Genomic DNA, 20,113 nt, shown 5'->3' with positions numbered 1-20,113 from the left:
AATGATCCACTCATCAAACACATACAGTATATACATATACTGATAAAGACAAGTTATAATACTTGTAATGAACTTTTTCTACACTTTTGTAATGCTACTAGGGGAAATTGCATGCTACTACTACCACTAATAATAATAAGTCTAATACACTTTATCTATATAGAACCTTTTAAAGCACAGTTAGGCACTTTACAGGTTAAAAGTTACGACTTGTGTCAAAACAACTGAAATAAAATGATTAGTTTTTATTTCTAAGTTTTACAGGTAACATAACATTTCCATAAAAATGCAACTGACTTAAAAATATTGTGCACTTAGATCATTTCCAGCATTCAATTTGTCATCAAAGTTTAAAAAAAGTTAAACTCATTCATTTCTCCACCGTTTTTACGCACATGTTGACTCAAACATTCACAATAATTGTATTTGCTTGAATTTATTTTGCATTGTGAGTTGGACTCTTTGAGTTGATATGTGACAAAGAGACACGCAGTCTGTGCCGCAAGGTCAAAGAGATCTGGCTTCCTTCCATGAGAAGCCTATAAATGATGCAGCCTGTGCGTCCTGCGAGATGGGCGGTCACTCCTTATAAAGGAGGTGAGGAGGACCTGTTGCGCTTATCGCTAAACTGAGAAACCAAAGAGGGAACTTAACCTGAACTCAACGTGGATTCCTGTGGGTTGTGATCCGACCCTGTCTAACACGATGGATTTGAAAGAGTTTGGAGAGGAGTCATGCGAGGGACGCACGGAGGATCTGGACAGCGTGAAGGCGCTGACGGAGAAGCTGAAGTTACAGACGCGCAGACCGTCCTATCTGGAGTGGCAGGAGCACGTCCAGAGCCGACCGTGGAAGGAAGGCTATTCAGCGGACACGGACACTGGTAGTCCGGGCTCTGCGGAGGAACAGACCGTCTCCGTGCCTGTGGTTTTACGCAATGAGAACTCAGAACTGGTTGTGCGCAACATCTGTGGCTTTGAGACTATTGATGATGCTTTGGAGTTTCTGAGAAAAGAGCTGGTGAGTGATCACTGAACCTGATGATTTTATCCAACTTTTCTCTGGCTGTTAAGTTCAAACCAAAATACAAAATGATAGCTTCTATATCTGTGCTATAGTAGTGATGTCCTCTCCATTCCAGACTTAAATTCAAGGCATAGCATGAGTGACTTCATGCAGCTCTCCTAGCCTAAACAAATAGTTTTGAGACAAATGGATGTCTGTTCTCCCAAGGTCTGAGGCAGCTACCCTCATAATGCACACAGCAGTGATTAACAAGCTTTCATAAGAAGATAAAAAGAGATTAAAGTATAAATAGTCCAAACTTCCCCATTCTTTCTGGTTCCATACTTTCTCTTTAACTCTCAAACCTCTTCCAACCTCCATTTATTCATTCACCCCTGCTCCCTTCTCCTCCTCTTCCTCCTCAGAGGGAGATGCAAGTCCAGGACAACCGTTTGGCCCGCCAGCTCATCCGCCTGCGTGGGGAGATCCACCGGCTGAAGGTGGAGCAGGTTTGCGACCGCCACAAGGAGATGCTGGACGACGCCACGTACGAGCTGGAGGAGTGCGGAGAGGAGTCTGACCTGCTGTGTGACATCCCCATGAAGGCCACCTTCGCCCTGTCCACCACGCTGAAGCACCTGGGCCTCACCAAGATGAACATCAACTCCAGGCGGTTCTCACTGTGTTGAAAGCTTAAAAAAACACCTCGTCATTAATGTTACTGAGAATCTTCCAGTCCCCTCCTCTGACTCCTCTGAGCTTGTGTAGACACATTATCATTATTATTGTGACTGTTTCCTCCTCTAAAGGTGTTTTGGTGCCAGAGTGGAGAGAGGCTGCCAGCTACTGCAGGGTTAAAATGAAAGGACTTATTTGATGTGCACATTGGCTTGACATGTATGAGGAAGCCTCTGTGTACAGACCTGCATGGGCACAGTTCCTTAATACCAACACACCTTCCTCCTGGATGGAGCCTGAGCTGCTCTATTGACTGTTATTTGCACAATGCAACATGAAACAACGTAGACAAATAAAACCTTGGAGCTGGTATGAAGTGTAAAGGTTTCAAAAAACAAACCATACTGTAATATGGTTCAGATCAGTAGTGATATTTTTGACTGAAATAAAAAGTATGAATGTTGCATTTCTGCTCCAATCTGGTCCTGGCACAGTTTAAAAAAATGCTCTCTAAAACAGTTTTCCCTCCATGCAGCATATTCCTGCTGCTGATTTGTCAGTGCACTGTCCAGTTACCAGTATCCTCAGAGGAAGCGGGAGGTCACACTGCAGCATTTTTACACCCTTTCTTCACACACACCAAAAATATCTCCACACTCTCACCACTGCAGTGACACGACCCAGGAGGCCACATGTGATGCATTTTGTTTTCCATTACAACATCAAGATGCTGCAGGGCACAGATTGTAATCTACAAATGGCTGGACAGTGACCAAGTATAATGTGCATTGAGCAAGTTAAATAGTTTATTATATATAAAACAATTAAGAAGAAAAAAATAGTTTTTCTTAAGTGATATTTTACTTTTTTATAGTTGTTTAAGAAAAACATTAAAGTTTTCTTATTGTTGTGAAATCATGCTTCTGTAAAATGAACGTGTATATGACAAATGAGTATAAAAGAAAAATGCCTTAAAATGTAAACTGCAATTCTCTTGCACATGCAATACCATATTAAACACACTTTACTATGTCTACCTGTTGTATTTGTGCAATTGTATTTTATTGACATATGCGTACACGGAAGTTTAGAGCACCAAAACGTACTGAAGAACAACGCTCCCTGCAGCCACACATGGTGACTAATTCTGTTGAGCTCCATGTCAACAAATCTTCATTCAAATATCTAAAAACAAATAGACCGATGTCATATATTTTGTTGACTTGTGTATTTACATTATCCAGAATGGCTTTATACTAGTAGGGCAGGTGGATAAAGTCCTTAGAAACTGCAGTGAGTGTCTCACTCGGACATTTGCATTCATAATTGCACCTCCTTCAGAGAAAATACGGAGGATCTGCGGAGTCCAGTCTGAAGGCAGCTTTATAGAATCATAATTATTTGTTATGCTTTTTGTCATCATCTGCCAGTAAATGCAAAAGTACAAGTGAACCAAGAAGATTATGGAACAATAGATGGTGGTTACAGCACTGCTTCATTCTCAAGATTAAGTGGTTTACCTGTAGAGAGAAAAACAAGTTTAGCAATCTGTTGAGTGGAGCCCTGTGTTGTCCCACTCACTGGACTGAAACACAACTGAGAGGTGGATATTCCTCATGATCCCCGGCTTCCTGAACCAGAAGAGCTGCTGTCACGACAAATACACCAAACTCTGTTTTTAATGGCTTCTTAGTCTTATTAACTGATCTACAGAGCGGAAATATTCTTGAACTTGCTGGACCTGATTTTGGCAATTTAACCTGTAACCTATCAGTTAGTTCTGTGCTGATCAGTCTCACCAAAGTTACATGGAGCACAAACAGGTGTTCAGGGTGAAAGCACCACCACTCCCCCTATTCCAAGTAAGAAAACCATCAAACTAATATAAAAACTGCTATGTTCAGGTTAAAGGTTGCATCATGTTGCTTTAGAATATACGTCATTACATGGTTGAACAGATTCTGTGCATCTGACTGAGGACAGTCTATTATCAGTCTTATCTTGGCCAAATGTCACCAGATGCTCCATCAGGTCCTCCTCATGTCATCCAACCTGGGTCCCAGAGCTCCCCATGCACAATGGCTCTTCTTTCCCTCCACGAGACTTTCATGACCCGGTGTAATATCCACACATATGAATGGGGCCCTGGAGGGATGTGCAGAACCACAGGCATTGTTGAGTGACAATTAGTTGAACAAGAAACCAAATATGCCTTGGCAAGAGTGTGGTCTTTGTGCGAAATGAGAGCACAAGTAGGACTGTTGAAATGATCATAATACAGTATACTTCAGGACACGGGTGACGTCATGTGTGACGTTAGACCTTGATAGTGGGAATGAGTATAATATGGAGAACGTATAGAGGCAGAGGTATGACACCTTGAGGCTTAATACCTTATTGAATGCTGTTACAATGAACAGTGTGGACTAATGTTTCTTGTGCCACTCATGTCTGCCCTGCAGATAGTTTCCCTTGACCTTTTCCCCACAAATACCACAATGTATTATATGAGCAGAAACTGATGCACATAAAGTGGGGTGGCTGTGGCTGAGGGGGTAGAGCGGTCATCCTCCAACCAGAAGGTCGGAAGTTCAATCCCCAGTCTTCCCATCTGCATGCCAAAGTGTCCTGGGCAAGATACTGAACCCCAGACTGCCCAATAGAACAACAAAAAGTGCTAGCTATAGAAGCACTCTATGAATGTGTGTGTGAATGGGTGAATGGAAAACTGTAGTGTAAAGCACTTTGAGTGGTCTTCAAGACTAGAAAAGCGCTATATACAACCATTTACCATTTAAAGCATATTTATCCACTGATTCTTGGGAAACTGTTTGAATTTGTTAAAGATTGTGTTTGAGTGTATAAGCATCAGCAGCACACACACTCACATAAAAGAGGCCAGCACCTGCATCGTGAAGCGAGAGGTAGGAGGGCTGGAAAACTTTCTGCATATCGATCGTATCTTTTTTTGATTGCGTAACAGAACGTGATTTCCAGCCACATTTGGAAGTCGTGACACCCGTGGTTGAGAGGGAAAGTAGGACTACTCCTAAAGGCTCAAAGAGTCTCTCCCAAGCAGTGATCCAAAGATGGTGTAGGTATGTGGTGCAACTTTATTTCAAAAGTGAAACTACTTCACCTGTCCTCATGAGTTCATAATAGTGTAAACGCAGGTGGTTTCAGCAAGTGAGACCTTTTATTTTTACCACGGTCGTCTTCTGAGCACATATTTCAGTGCGCTTCCTGTACTGTTTGGACTGACTTCCTGCCAGTGCATGCTCTATAGCAGCAACAGCAGCAGCAGCCACTCACCACAAGAGACGACAGCTCAGAGTTGTCTCGGAGGTAGAAAATGCGACAGTTCACGCAATCTAAGATGCATCTTATTTCATGTCTCCTCTCCCCAATCTAATGTGGCCACGGTTTGGCTTCCATTACACAGGAAGCTAAGGTTAAAAGAACGATACGTAAGGTATTCCAGTCACTGACACTTGGTCAATGGTTTTTGTGTAATTAAAAAAATAAATCACTTTTGACTTGAAACTGAAAACAGGCCAAAGTCTATTTTTAAATGCTTCACTGGCCACACTGAGAGACACAAACCACAAGTCTGAGAGATGGAAATAGCCTCTGTGGCTCTTTTGTTTTTATCATAAACCAGCTTGAGACGAGAAAATCAACTATTCCTAAAATCAATCACCAAATGTAATTGACGTGTGGTATTACTTTAAATGTGATTATAATACTGTTAAGATTAGTTTGATGCTATTTGAATTCCTCTGTCTTATCAAATACTCAATCATGCACAATGACACACTGGCCCTGAGAGTTCAACACACTACAGTTGCAAATAGACACACCACATAAGATGTGAGTTGCAGTGTATTGACCTCTCAGGGTCACCGTAAAACGGGATCACCCATGGACCCACGACCTCAGGCCCACGTCGATAGTGTTCCACACCTTAAAGGTCACTGTCTGTGTTCTACACAGGAGGAAACACAAAACCATACAAATTCAACCTCCCCACAGCCTACCACCACCTCCTCTCTTAACTGTATTGGAACATAAACGTTGTGTCTCCCACTTTAGGAAAGGTGCTGTCCTGACCCCCTTTCACTATGGAGCCTGTAACGTTCCTTCTGTGCTCACACAGCTGCAAAGGTAAGCACCTGTCAGAAGTCTGCAGAGCAACTCTCAACCCTCCAACGACAGGAAACACACATCTCTTGAGTGTGTGTTCACGTTCGTGTGTTCACAGATACCACATCAGTGTGCCTGGCTGTGAGATAGAATACGAGAAGCTGATGATGACATCGTCACACCCCAGGCTCATGTGGTGAGGAATTCACTCGAAGCTAAAAAGCTCCTTTAAATAAAGAACTATTAAATAAAGAATATCTCTATGGCAGCACCTGAAATCTGACTTTATTGGACTTTTGAAGAAACAGCTCATATTTCAAGAGGTGAGTGTCAAACTATTGATTCTGTTACAGAAGTTTAGAAATCAGATAAAGAAATAATAGATAGCCAAAATGTAATTTCCTTGTCCTTATTATATGTGTTAGAGCAAATACTGGACATTAATCAGAAAGATTGTTTTGATCTTTTGACCTTTGTATGAAACACATTGTATTTTAAAAACCGTTGAGTAGAGTGGAATAACTTCCACACCCAGAAATGATGGCCACATGTTACTCAGAGCCATTCTTTGCTGTTATTTGTGTTGATAGTTTAACATAAAAGTTAATAGCAACACATATGGGCGTGTTATTGTCTCTGCTGATAAAACAGTGTTACAAAAACAACACAACCACATGAGGCAAATATTATGCTTTCTCGTTTTAATATATGAAAGGCTGTATTTTACTTATCCAATTTACAAGTTTGTAATTAAAACAGATGGAAGATCCAGGGACATACGTGTTTATAAATTCATACATATGGTTTATATATGAGAGGTAACTATTTGTTAAGTACAAATGCAAATTTGGACGTGAAGCACATAATTGTTCATGTGATTTTGATGCGTCATCAAGAAGATAAAAATAAAATGTCTTTTTTCTATGTCAAAATGGTGTTTCTTTTAAAACCGCCTCTAAAATCACATGATTTATGACATAATCAATAAATTTATCAGCCCACAAGCTTCACTTAGAACAGACAACCAGTTATCTCTTCAAAGAAGTTCTCGTTTCTCCATGTCTCTACCTGGTGCCATCATTGAATATCTAAATGTAAAAATATGAAAATGGAATCAAGTGAAAAAGGGAATATATATATTTATATATATGACGTATAAGAAGAAATCAAAAATAAATGCACACAGACACATACATTTATACATGAATACAGTCCGTTGTGCGTTAGATCAGTCTAATGGACCTCTCTTACCATCTTCATTGTCATGATACTTCACAAACAATAACAATCTACATCCTTTGAGGCCATCAGCTGCAGGTTATAAAAAGAAGTGTGTAGCCCCTCAGTGGAAAATGCTGACTTTGTTTGTGTGACTCCCTGAGTGTAGGTCAGCAGGCGTAGGAGTGCGGATGATAATGATAATAATAAAGAAAGACTTGTGGTTCATCTTTTGGGCTCCCAGTACAGTTGGTGGGTTGTTATTACCGGGTCAGGCCTCCTCAGATTTTTCTCACGGCTCTGAGTCTTTTGGGAAAGAAGGCCGCTGCGATTAGCCCACTGACCCTGTTCCACGAGTGCTTCAGTGGGAGCCAAGTGAGCTTAATAAAGCCAGTTCGTGCAGCGCACCACAGAGCAAAGCACGTGAAGACATTGGATTACACAAGATTAGTATTTTTACAGTTTTATAGAGCCTATTATTCAAGTCTGAATCAGAATTAGACCAAGTAAAGGCCTTTGATTTGCAGCAATGCAAGTGGTCACATTTTAGTTGTGGATTGTGGTTGGATTTGACTGTGGTGTGTATGTATATAAGGAGTCAAAAATAGCATCTAAAATAAAAACTTAGAGATGTTTGTTTCTTAGTTTAGATCATGATTTACCACTGAGCCTCCATTTTGAGGCGATGCTTTCAGTTACAGCAGTTTCGGGAAACAAGAACAATTAGCATCTTCTGTACATTTCCCCCACTTACAAATATCAAAAAGTAACAATTAAAGTGAAACATTGATTTATTTGTTTTTATTAGATTTTTTTTTTACAGCCATATTTGTCGTAGTGCCCCAGTGTAATTCAAAATACTTCATTTGCCGACACCACGTTGTAGTAGAACGCTGGAAATAATTAGACAATTTTTTTTCATTTAAAAATCTGATTATATATATATATATATATATATAATTACTATTAATACTAACCTCTTAATTGCAGAAAAGATGGGATGTAACTGCAGTTTGGATTATTCAGACAGCGACTGGATTGAGAACTTGGATGAAATCTGTGAACACTGCAACTGTCCCATACCTCCCGACTCATGTAATCCAGTAAGTGAAATCATCCATAAATGTTATTTTCATTTGTATGCACATGTATTCGTGTTTTCACACTGTACATACTAAGTGCTTGTGCGATGCTTGACATTAGTGGGTTTGGTTTTTTTGGGGGAATAACTGAATAAAACTGTGAATGAACACTCAGGAGAAACTACTCATGTCACATTGCTGGGAAAATTATGAAATACGACCTGCTATTGTGTGTGACTGCCCAGAAATGTTTTTATAACTTACATAACTGTGACGGAAGTTGTCTCCTGCGTGTATAATTAAATGGCGGTGAAATTATTCCCCCAATGCTTCTTGTTTCCTTGTGCGAGTCAGATGTCTCATTAGATTAGAAATAAGGGAGAAAACCACCTGCATGTGCCACAATACAGAGACATTTCGTCTGGAAGAAAAAAAAACATAACTGCTATTGATTTACAGTTTGAGATCTGCGTTAGTTGGTTTTCATTGTGAATGTGACATGCTATAATATATGTTGTTATCACATAAATCTTTTATTGCTCTCTTGTTTTCCTCTCGTCAGTACACAGATCAGCTGATTCCTTACCCATCACAACATTCACCTCCTACATCACCTTTACCAGGTAATACGACACAATACGTTTTTCAGTGTCTGTCTCTGTGTTTGGTGCATTTGTCCATATTGTTATTAATATGTAATATGATGAGAAAGCCTCACTAAATCAATCTTATTTATATAGCCTATGATCAAAAATCATGTCATCTTCCTGTACTTGCAGTATTATATTTCTCTTACATAATATAAAAAGCTAATTATTGTAGCATTCTTTGTAGCTCGTAATGGGGTTGGTTTCTCTTTGGAAGCAAAATAATATGACTCCAAGGAAACAATTTATTTCTGAAAAACAACAAAATAAATGTGTTCAAACGCCTTCAACAGGAAAAAATCTCTCATTAAGCCAACTGGACAAATTTGACTTTGGTGGAAAATGTATTAGTTGGGTTAAAGGTCCAGTGTGTAGGATTTAAGTGAAAGGGAACTATTGGCCGAAATTTAATGTGGAATAATCATCATGAGGTTTTCACTAGTTCATTTCATCTAAATTGTATGAATTGTCGTTTTTCTTTACCCCAGAGAAGGCCCTTTATATTTAAATACTTTATATTTACATTGAGGGCCATGTTTTTCACATTAGTCCAGACTGGACAAACTAAACACCGTTTGAGTTTTTATGACAACTAAAGCTGCCACAGTTTCTTTTTCATGTTTGGAAGGGGAGGGCGAGGCGAGAGGTGTTCAGCTGCAACATGCAACTTCACCTACAGATATCACTAAATTCTACACAATGAACCTTTAAGATTATGTAGATACACCTTACCTGTGGCCAAATTTTCAATAATAGGCAACCATCACACATTTAACACTGCAGTAGGGATGAAAGACAGCCATTTATCAATATCATAGAAATGTAAACACAACATAAACCTTTATATAAGACACATTCCGGATTAAAATATTCCCCAGTGTATTTCACTTTAACTTATACCCAGCATTGCTTTTGCAGACAACCTTGTGGTGGCCATATACAACTATGAACCCAAACATGATGGTGACCTGGGCTTTGACAAGGGAGACAAACTCAAGATCATCAACAAGTAAGCTGCCGATATATAAACATAGAGGAAAGCTGCAGAAAACCCTGTTACGATGACATTTCAGCTCCAGACAACTGTTCAGTCACCTTCAACATCACTCCACCGATGTGAATGCAGCATGATCAGCCATGTGCATCCTCACATGTTAACCAGCCTTTACAGCTTCATGAATAAACCTGGGTCATCACAGTGGCCTGGTCGGGGGTGCACAGTGTTTTCACAATGCCCCAGGATGTTGTCTGACAGGCGACTTTGCAACATGTCAGTCAGGTTCATTCTCACCCTACGTGTCCTTCCTCTCTACTGCCAACTAAATGAACCACATGATAACATCATGGGTTTCAAAAGAAAGTAAGGACAGGAAACACACAAAGAAAATAAGTGTTAATGTCAGGCTTCCAGACATGAAGTGCTTTTCATTTTCCAAGAAATGTGTTTATGAAAAAAAGTGTATTTGCCTTTATTAGGTGACCCAGCCTGCAAACTGTGATTTATTTTAAACCAACATACCTGAGAATACTGAGGTTGGGTCCTCAGTAAGATTTTTGGATATAAAAATGCATTGATTGCACATTTACAACATTAATTTTTTTCTTGTAATGCTGATCATAACATTTTAGATTAAATCTGAAACTTAAAAAAAATATATCTAACAAAACATTAACTAAATACATGAACAGTGATAGACTGTCCTCTGTACCTGGGGCCAGATTATAATTCACAAAAATACAATTGAACAGTTATAGTAAAAGAGGTTTTCCGTGCTATGGCCCTGACAGATGCTGAAACGAAGAAATGTAATTAAGATTTAATATATTTACTATTTCAACCAGTCTACTGATCAATTCCAAAGGTTAACCCTCTGTACCCAATACGGTTAAAGAATAAAAGCCACTCATGAAGGTGTCTCATTTCTCAGTGGTCTCCTCTGTCTCTTGTGCCAATATGTAAGACCAGACATTTACCCGCCAACAAGTAACATGGTTCGTTTCAGGCAGTGATCATTCACGTTGCAAAAAAACGCTTTGCACTTGTGGGTACCCATTCGAAACTGCCTTCTGGTTTTGTAGCTTCTCATCCCCCATAAGGTCTAGACTGCTGTGAGGCATCACGGACCTGCAACTTACTCATGGTATCATTGCTGTCTCCTCTGACATCCAGGGATGATCCGGAGTGGTATCTGGCGGAGTCACTCACCACAGGCCAGCAGGGCTACATCCCACACAACTTTGTTGCTATGACCACAATGGAGACTGAATCGTACGTCACACAGGAAACAAAATGATACTGTTCTCAACACAATTTCATTGCGTATAGTGCATGCTGGGTCCCTGGAGAAAGGGAAGTGGTTAGCATAACAAAAAAAAGCGTTGCATATACAATATATGTGTGTTTGTGCTGCAGATGGTTCTTCAAGAGCATTTCTAGAAATGAAGCCATGAGGCTCCTCCTCGCTCCTGGGAATACGCAAGGCTCCTTCCTGATTCGAGAGAGTGAGACTTCCCAAGGTGAGCTGATGGTTTTTGTCGTCAGATCGAAACAAAACCTAATTTTACGTTTTGCAAGATGGTGTCACTGCCGGAAATGTGAATATTTCCTTCCACAGTTACACAGATGCTAGAAGTAGCATTTTAAATGCCACAAACAAAAAATCAAAGTAGGACCAATAATACGATGGCACAAGTACCACAAAAGTGAGATCATGCTCCTCAAACTGTTTCATCTTGTTTTTACTGGCAGGGTTTCAAAAATGGCCCTCCCACAGCTCTCCTTCCTGTCTACAGACTTTATCTGTTTTACCGTAAAGAATAAAAACGTAGGAAGACATTTCATTATTTATATTGACGTCATCCCACCATTTATTTTAGAAATGCATCATGTACAGGGAATTGATGACCTCTCCATATACGTGACAAAAATTAACACAGTTACATTGTAGAGTAATCAGTTAACCTCTGCTGCATGTCTTTGTGAGGTATCTGGTGAAAAACAGACACAAGGACCATCATGTCGCCACAAACACTTCATGAGGACATCATTATGTCCATTATGAGTAAATGTTTGTAAATCCACTTAAAAGTTTCAGAAAAAGCAATGTAATCTATTCTCCATAACTTTTTAAAGAACAAGTTTTTTTTAATGTTCTTTCACACTTGCAGCTCTCACTACATCCATTGTAACACTGCAAACAGGATGTGCTCATCGCTGGTTCAGCATAATCGAAATAATGTTAATTTGCCAAAATGTGAAGAAAAACATGCTCCAATGGTAGCTGACAGTAAACTGACTCTATTTTAAAAGCAATACTTCCTGTCAACTGCTAATACTCATCTACCGAGTCAAAGCATTACTTAAAACTCCAAAACCTAGATCATGATTAGCTCCCAAATCAAAATAAGACCAAATCCAAATCCATCAATATAAACTTTTTTTCATGTTGCAAGATAATATATCTCCAGTTTCATCTATCATGGAAATCTGCACGCTCATTCACGGAAAATTGTGCCTCTTCTTTGCCATAGGATCTTACTCCTTATCCATCAGGGACTTGGACCAAGTCGCAGGTGAAGGAGTCAAGCACTACAGGATCCGCAACATGGACAACGGTGGCTTCTACATCACAGCCAAGATCTCCTTTAATTCGCTGAAGGAGCTTGTCCAACATCACTCGCGTACGTACAGCCTCTCGAGGAATGACTTATTAGACACTGTGCAGGGTCTCCATCTGAATTCATTTTAACCCAATTTCCTCGCTGTGGCATCCAGGCGAGGCAGATGGACTGTGCACAAAGCTGGGGAAACCTTGTCAGTCGAGGGCACCGCAGAAGCCCTGGTGGCAGGATGAGTGGGAGATTCCTAGAGAGTCCCTGAAGCTGCTGCGCAGGCTTGGAGCAGGACAGTTTGGAGAAGTATGGATGGGTGAGTATCAGAGTTGACGAAAAACTAAAAAGCTGGTGGTGGGTTGAGGAATAGAATACGTAGGTATTATTGTGTATTTTTCCAATCATGCAAATCATTTTGCAGAGATTCCGCTCATGTACAAAGCCCATTTGCTTAATACTGTTTGTTTGAGCTGGTTAGCAGGGGAATGATGTAACATCACTAAAAACTATTCATCTACCGTCTCCGGGACCATTCCGGGAGGAATTGTCTCCTGAACAATACTTGCATGAATTCCCTTTTGTTATTGTGGAGTATTGAGTAAAACAAGAAGTCTAAATGTTTTGATCGAGAGGGCAACTGTTGAAATAATCTGTTCCACAACCCCCTAATTATTCAATTGCAGGGGTATTTTCTGGTCAACATCCCAAACAAAGCACTGTATTAGAGCTAAACATTGCCAACCATGGAACTCGTCACAGCCACTTTCTATTTACAGGATCGTCTTGCATGTAGACCTGGCACTGTTTGTTTCAGTGTTCTTATCTAAACATCAGTCTGTGGACATATTCTAATAATGGAAGTGTAGTTAACATAAACATATGTGATAACCATCCTTTATAGTTTCCACTGCAGATAAAAATGACGGAGGAGCACATTGAATATGATTTCATTCCCAGCATTGCTACATGTAATGATAAGATGTTCAGTGTAAACATGATGTTTACAGTGATACTGTGATGTCAGTGATGTTCAGTAAACATAGCTGCTAAAAATCAATGTGTTATTGCGACTGTGTGTTAGCATTTATCTCAAAGCACCTCTTTGCCAAGGACTCGCAGAGCTGCTGTCATGGCTGTAGATGTAGTCTGTTTTAATCAATGTACTTCAGAGACTGATGTTTAAATTGAATGTGTGTTTACAGGAGAATACAATAACGACAGGAAAGTGGCAATTAAAAAGCTGAAGATAGGCACAATGTCGGTGGAGGCCTTCTTGGCCGAGGCCAACATGATGAAGAACTTGCAACATCCTCGCCTCGTACGTCTCTTTGCTGTGGTTACCCAGGAGCCAATTCTTATTGTGACGGAGTACATGGAGAATGGTATGTTAAATATTTGTATACCAGTACATACAATATCTGTATCAGCCAGGAAAGTTACATTTTATTGATAATACCACATGTAAAGAAAGGATTCTAAATCACTGAAAGCCTCAAACAGGGTATTTCCAAGAAGTGATTCTTCATTTGAAGGTAAATTAAAAAGAAATCCCTCTGTCATCATACCATCTATACTTTCAATTCAGTTTAGGCAAGGAAAATATGCCTAAGCCTGTCTAAAAAAATAATTTCCTTAACATCCAACCCTAACCCTTCCTGAACACCAGACAGTGTCATCAGGGAGAGTTCTGTGCCTGGGGCGAAGACAAATAGTGTGTGTTATAAACTTTCAGGATCAAACATGTTGATCTGTTATCGGACGCTGGGTGGGAGAACATGTTGGAACAAAAACGGGGCTGCCCCATTGCGTTCTCAACCTATTCATCAGTTTTAATGTTTTATTCTTCAGTCCAGTGACTCATGTTGAATTAGCTGAATGTCTTTTGATCACACAACCACAGCTGCCTTGTGATTTATCTAAGTTTGATATACGATGTGAGATGAAATGCAGATTACTGCAACTATACAGTATAATCATCACCCATGATTGGACATGTTATGATCGCATTGCCTCTCAAAGCACGCTGCTCCACTGAAGTGGCCTGGCTTCTGATAGGCTATTTTCAGCTTCTCCTCATGACCCTCCCGTATTCGCTACTCTGCGCTCAAATGTTTAAACGCAAACATGAACTCTCACTTCTTTTCCGGGCCCTTCCAGGCTGTTCACTGGTGTTTACTCACCAAGGGGAAGTCTCTCCTGGCAAGTCTGAGATTAGGGGTGTTAAAACTGGAGAGGGTGATTCACCATGTTATTGTTCACCAAGATCCCTGATGAGATCTGGCCGCTTTCCAGATTCTGTATTAAGGCACATGTACAGACACATGCACACAGGTCTTGGAACACTGGGATTGTAAACAATGACAATGGCAGTTTGATCAGTATCTTGCAACTGGATCATCCTCTTTTTCTCTTTCTTCTTAGCAACGCAAAATGACCAAAAAATCTGAAATATAATTGTACAAAAACAGGGTCTGCAGACTACAGCTCCAATTACATTATACAACAATGCTGCTGTCGTATCGTTGCTGAAAAAAGAAAAAGTATTGCCAACTTAAAAAGATACAAAAATAGCTAAAACACCAAGAATTGTGTTAATATAGCTTGTTAATTTAAAGGTACAGTGTACAGAATTTTGTGATATCTAGTGTTGAAGTTGCATGTTGCAGCTGAACACCCCTCACCTCACCCTCCCCTTCCAAAAGTGAAAAAGAACTTGTGGTAGCCTTTAGTTGTCATAAAACTCAAAAAGTGTTTAGTTTGTCCAGTCTGGACTAATGTCAAAAACATGGTGGCCTCCGTAGAGAAGACCCCCTCAATGTAAATATTCAAGTATGTAAGTATTTAAATATAAAGGGCCTTTTCTAGGGTAAAGAAAAACTACAATTCATACAATTCAGATGAAATGAACTAGTGAAAACATCATGAGGATTATTCTACATTCAATTTCTGCCAATAGTTCCCTTTCACCTAAATCTTACACACTGGACCTTTAAGGTTAAACAAACTTGATTCATTTGTGTGTTTAAATTTAAATATTCTTTTAAGACTTGACATGAAAGTATAAATTACTATCTATTTAATTTTAACCTGAAAGGTCTTTGTATATCTTCTTCTCTGGGAGCAACAATGACGAAACACATAGAGAGACGTTGTCACAAACACAACACCAGCCTTACAGCTGCAGAGAATGGAGTTCCTTTGTATGGTCTTGTATGAGCAGCCTGTAAACCATCGGCAGTGGTTCTACATGAGGCTGCCTCTTTGTCTGGCATCCACGTGTGGACGGGACACAGTCGTCTCCTCTGTTGTCAGGAGAATGGATGCCTCGGAGTTCCCATCTTTTCGGTTTCTTTATTATCAGAGACAACAAAGATGGAAAAAAACAGGCGTGTCGTCCCAGCTTCCCTTTGTGACCTTGACAAAGAGTGCTCCTCTTGCTCTCAGACTTCAAAAAGCAGTCTTCCGGACTTATGCCTCTTCTTTCCTTTCCTGGAACAGTCATTCCTCTCAAAGTATTTCCTTTGGTTGGCCTTTAGTAAGCCGGTGTGCAGAGGTATTGTCCTGTCCTAATCAAGCTCCACACAAAGTTCGCTGTCACAGACGAGGCATCAGCCTTGAGTGATGCTTTGCGTACTTCCTCACAGTGTTATGTTCCCTGATTTGAACTGCTATTCTGGTCTATCTATTTATGTCTGTGGGGACTCATGATGTTTGAACAAAGCAAGAATTCACTTTTGTTTCCCAGTTTATAAAACGGAACCTTTATTTGTTTCTTAATCTTCTGGCTCCTGCATTTGTTATATTCAGGAAGTACTAAATGACTCGTCTCTGAAGAGATAAAGCTTGGATGTAATGTCTTACAGGGAGCCTCGTGGATTACCTGAAAACAACGGAGGGAAGCAGTTTGCCCATGAACACTCTGATAGACATGGCATCTCAGGCAAGACATCCCTTTTTTTCAATGTTCTCTATTCGCTACACTGCACTTAGCAGATAGGCTTTCATTTATTCTTCACTTTCAATTTTCCCAGCAAGGTCCTCACAGACAGGAAACTGGCTCCTGCTTTAATGAGGCTTACACTCAACATGAATCTTGTGACAGCAACACAGCTGTGTGTGCACATGTGTGTATTATGATTTCAGTCAGTCTGTACCCTATGGCAGAAATAAAACTGTGCTATTGCCAAACAGACTGTGCCAAATTCACAGATGTCTTTGACAACACTACATTTTTAAGTTATTCACTAAGGTTCCAACTTATGTGTGATGAGTTTGTTTTCTTTCATCATGATACAATAAGATGCTTTTCAACAGCTCTGTAGAGAGTAAGCACCACTCAGTCAAGAGCTTACCTCCACCAAGGCCCAACAGTTCCTTTATTAGACCTCATTTAAATTCAGTGCACCCAGCTTTTTATTTGGATCTGCACCAAATTGCGTACATTCATAAATATCAGTCTCCTCAATATGGCTCTTTCATCAAGATCCATGAATTATCCCTGAATTGTTCCTAGATGTGGAAAAACACTCAATGTTAAAGAAAGTGGAAAAAATTGGTTTAGTAATTTTGCATTATCCTGCCAACTAATTTACGTTAATGTTATGAACATACCATTTAGCTATAAATATTAATTTTGTTGGTTATGTTAAATGTTTGCAGATTGCAAGTTTAAGTGATAGTGATGAGTATCTGTAACACAGCCAGGCTCCACAAAGACACTGCTCCTGGCCATTCAACCACAGCTTGGAGTATTTACAGTTGTTGGTATGGTAGACCTTTCAAACTAGCTTCTTCCCAGTGTCTCCAGTCTTAATGCTAGGTTAATCTAACCAACTGCTGGGTCTATGGGTCATTTTGAGCATACAGGCACAAGTGTGGTTTCAATTTTCTTATCTAACTCTTGTAACAAAGCAAATGAGCAAAACAGGTCTATCTCTAATGTCTATTGTCTATGGTTCATCAAGAATCATGTTCCACACTAACCTTTACCTCTTCAAATGTTACATCTCAGTAAAGGAACTGTGGCTGAAGGTGTGGGAATGGAAAACAAAACCACAGGAAGACAGACTGAAGTTACAGAGTCTAGCAAGACAAAAGCTTTTTCATTCGGAATAGACAAATTATGTGACGCCTCAGAGCTTGGAGCAGAGAGCTAGAGTTCCTGCAGATCTTTGTGGGGAAAGAAAGATGCACTCAAGCCGGCCGACATGCACTATAGGCATTTGTGGTGAAAGCTCAAAGCAAGTAACTTTAACTATCATGTGATGGACCATAAAAATTCAGGTGATTAATGACCATGCTTCTGCTGAAGTATTGGAAACTGTGTCTTCACATATCTCTGCCACAATCAAACAAATGGGGAGAGTTAAGCGTCATTAAGGATTCCGGGTCGTGACAACTGTGGGAGTTTGTGAAATACCGTACATAAACATACGTAGATCTCAGCTTTCTGACAAGACCTTCAGGACCCATCACACCTATGTGATAGATTCTTATGTCTGAAGTATTTACATACACCAAAATCTTCATGGTTGGAACTTGAAACAGATATAGGAACACAGATATTAGGTGTGGGTGGGGAATTCTCTTGGTTTAGACACAAGACAGATACGTTTGCTGAGTCATTAGATTCCCTGTGAGATCAGCTTCTGTGAAAATGACCTGTGCAGTTTTTAAATGAATCACAAACAGCTAATGGAATAATTAGCCGGTTTGTGGTAAGGTAGAGGCAAGACGACATTAAAAAACAGAGGAGGACAGGTTTTAGTATCAGGAAGTGGAGTCGGCACAGCAGTGCACCTGGGTGGAGTATGTAGGCAGAACACGGAGGTAAAAAGGGTAAATAAAAGTGACCTGAGGAAATGGTTAACACCCAGGTTTGGAAATATTTTTGTTCAACGGTCCAACATTACACAATGCTATAACACACAGGTCCCTCACAGCCATGTGTTTCAAGCTTGAACACAGACAGACACACACATGAATGGCTTATATGATGATGTGCTGTCCTCTGCAGGTGGCAGATGGCATGGCCTTCATTGAGCAGAAAAATTACATCCATCGAGACCTGAGAGCTGCCAACATCCTTGTGTCTCATGAACTCATCTGTAAGATTGCAGACTTTGGACTTGCAAGACTCATTGAGGACAATGAGTACACAGCCAGAGAAGGTAACTAGAACTCACACAGGATCACTTAAATCATACGATTACCCCTGAAACCGATGTCCAAGCTATACATTCTGTCTTATTCTTTATATTGAAAGGTTGTTATAAGGATATGTTAGAAATCTCTGCAGCAGCCTCACCTAGTGTCTTTTCTCCTGTGTTCATAGGTGCAAAGTTTCCCATCAAGTGGACTGCCCCTGAAGCTATTAACTATGGGACCTTCTCCATAAAATCAGATGTGTGGTCCTTTGGGATCCTCCTCACTGAAATAGTCACATATGGACGTATACCTTACCCTGGTAAATACATTTACTGTATTCTTTATAGTCCATCTCAAAATAATTTCATAATAACAGCAGATTAGAAGTCTCGCTAGTCTCTGGATCATAATTCCGAAGGACATTATATCAAATGCCTCCCTGTTGTGCAGGTATGTCCAACCCAGAGGTGATCCAGAACCTGGAGCGGGCCTACAGGATGCCAAAGCCAGAAAACTGTCCGGAGGGGCTTTATAACATCATGGGCATGTGCTGGAGGGAAAACCCAGATGACAGGCCCACCTTCGAGTACCTGAGGAGCGTTCTGGAGGATTTCCTCACTGCCACAGAGAGGCAGTACCAGGAAGAGCATTGCTGGGGCAGAAAGACATAGAGACATAAATATACTCAAACTAAAGGTGCAGCCATGAGGGTGCATGCTGGAGTTTGTTGCATACCTTGAATATGATAGAATACGAACTGAGATTTAATTAATAATATTATTATTTCTGAATCAAACTTATCTGAAGTTCCTTTTACATGTAATGCAATTACATGTGGACTGTGAACCTGAAAGTCTCGTGACAGCTGCATCACTGAAGAGCCTTGGGAGGGGAAGGGTGATCACCATGCGACTTGATATAAAGTGAGGACTGCCTGATGCTCTCCTGGTGCTCCTTTTTTATATCAACATGTATATACTGTCAAACAGCTGCAGCTGAGTTTTACATTTTAAGTTTAATAAATGTTTTCAAATGATGTTGCTTATGGTAAAAATCACTTTTCATGTATGCTGTGTAGTGTTTGATTAGAATCAGAAGAATTCACACAATTTAAAATGCACCAGTCCCATAGACTGACTTGGCGTTTGTCCCGTGCAATAAGGATGTAATAAAAAGTAATGATTCATAAATACCAAACACTCCACCCCTGCTGAAACTGTTACATAGTGACAACAAGATAGATAGATAGATATATAGATAGATGGATGGATGGATGGATGGGCAGATGGACGGACAGACAGACAGACAAACAGACAAACAGATAGATAGATAGATAGATAGATAGATAGATAGATAGATAGATAGATAGATAGATAGATAGATAGATAGATAGATAGATAGATAGATAGATAGATAGATAGATAGATAGATAGATGGATGGATGGATGGATGGATGGACAGACAGACAGACAGACAAACAGATAGATAGATAGGCGGATAGATGGATGGATGGATGGACGGACAGACAGACAGACAGACAAACAGACAGATAGATAGATAGTTAGGTGGATGGATGATGGA

General features: G+C 40.1%; 2 protein-coding genes across 2 annotated transcripts; both read left to right on the top strand.

The window, feature by feature from the left end:
• Positions 1-572: 572 nt before the first annotated feature.
• Positions 573-2,717, top strand: fam167b (family with sequence similarity 167 member B). The gene is made up of 2 exons (XM_020084798.2): positions 573-1,020; positions 1,431-2,717. Exons 1-2 carry the CDS (start codon positions 706-708, stop codon positions 1,692-1,694), a joined length of 579 nt encoding a protein of 192 aa, XP_019940357.1. The 5' UTR covers positions 573-705; the 3' UTR covers positions 1,695-2,717.
• Positions 2,718-5,768: 3,051 nt separating this feature from the next.
• lck (LCK proto-oncogene, Src family tyrosine kinase) lies at positions 5,769-19,729 on the top strand. The gene is made up of 15 exons (XM_020084747.2): positions 5,769-5,847; positions 5,945-6,022; positions 6,096-6,149; positions 8,035-8,147; positions 8,689-8,749; positions 9,692-9,782; positions 10,944-11,042; positions 11,187-11,290; positions 12,305-12,454; positions 12,549-12,701; positions 13,588-13,767; positions 16,249-16,325; positions 18,402-18,555; positions 18,720-18,851; positions 18,983-19,729. Exons 4-15 carry the CDS (start codon positions 8,040-8,042, stop codon positions 19,201-19,203), a joined length of 1,530 nt encoding a protein of 509 aa, XP_019940306.1. The 5' UTR covers positions 5,769-5,847; positions 5,945-6,022; positions 6,096-6,149; positions 8,035-8,039; the 3' UTR covers positions 19,204-19,729.
• Positions 19,730-20,113: the final 384 nt, after the last annotated feature.

The sequence above is a fragment of the Paralichthys olivaceus genome, chromosome 12, assembly GCF_024713975.1.
Source record: "Paralichthys olivaceus isolate ysfri-2021 chromosome 12, ASM2471397v2, whole genome shotgun sequence".
NCBI lineage: Eukaryota > Metazoa > Chordata > Actinopteri > Pleuronectiformes > Paralichthyidae > Paralichthys > Paralichthys olivaceus.
Note: the sequence above shows the minus strand (reverse complement) of the source record. Positions and strands in the feature narration are given on the sequence as shown.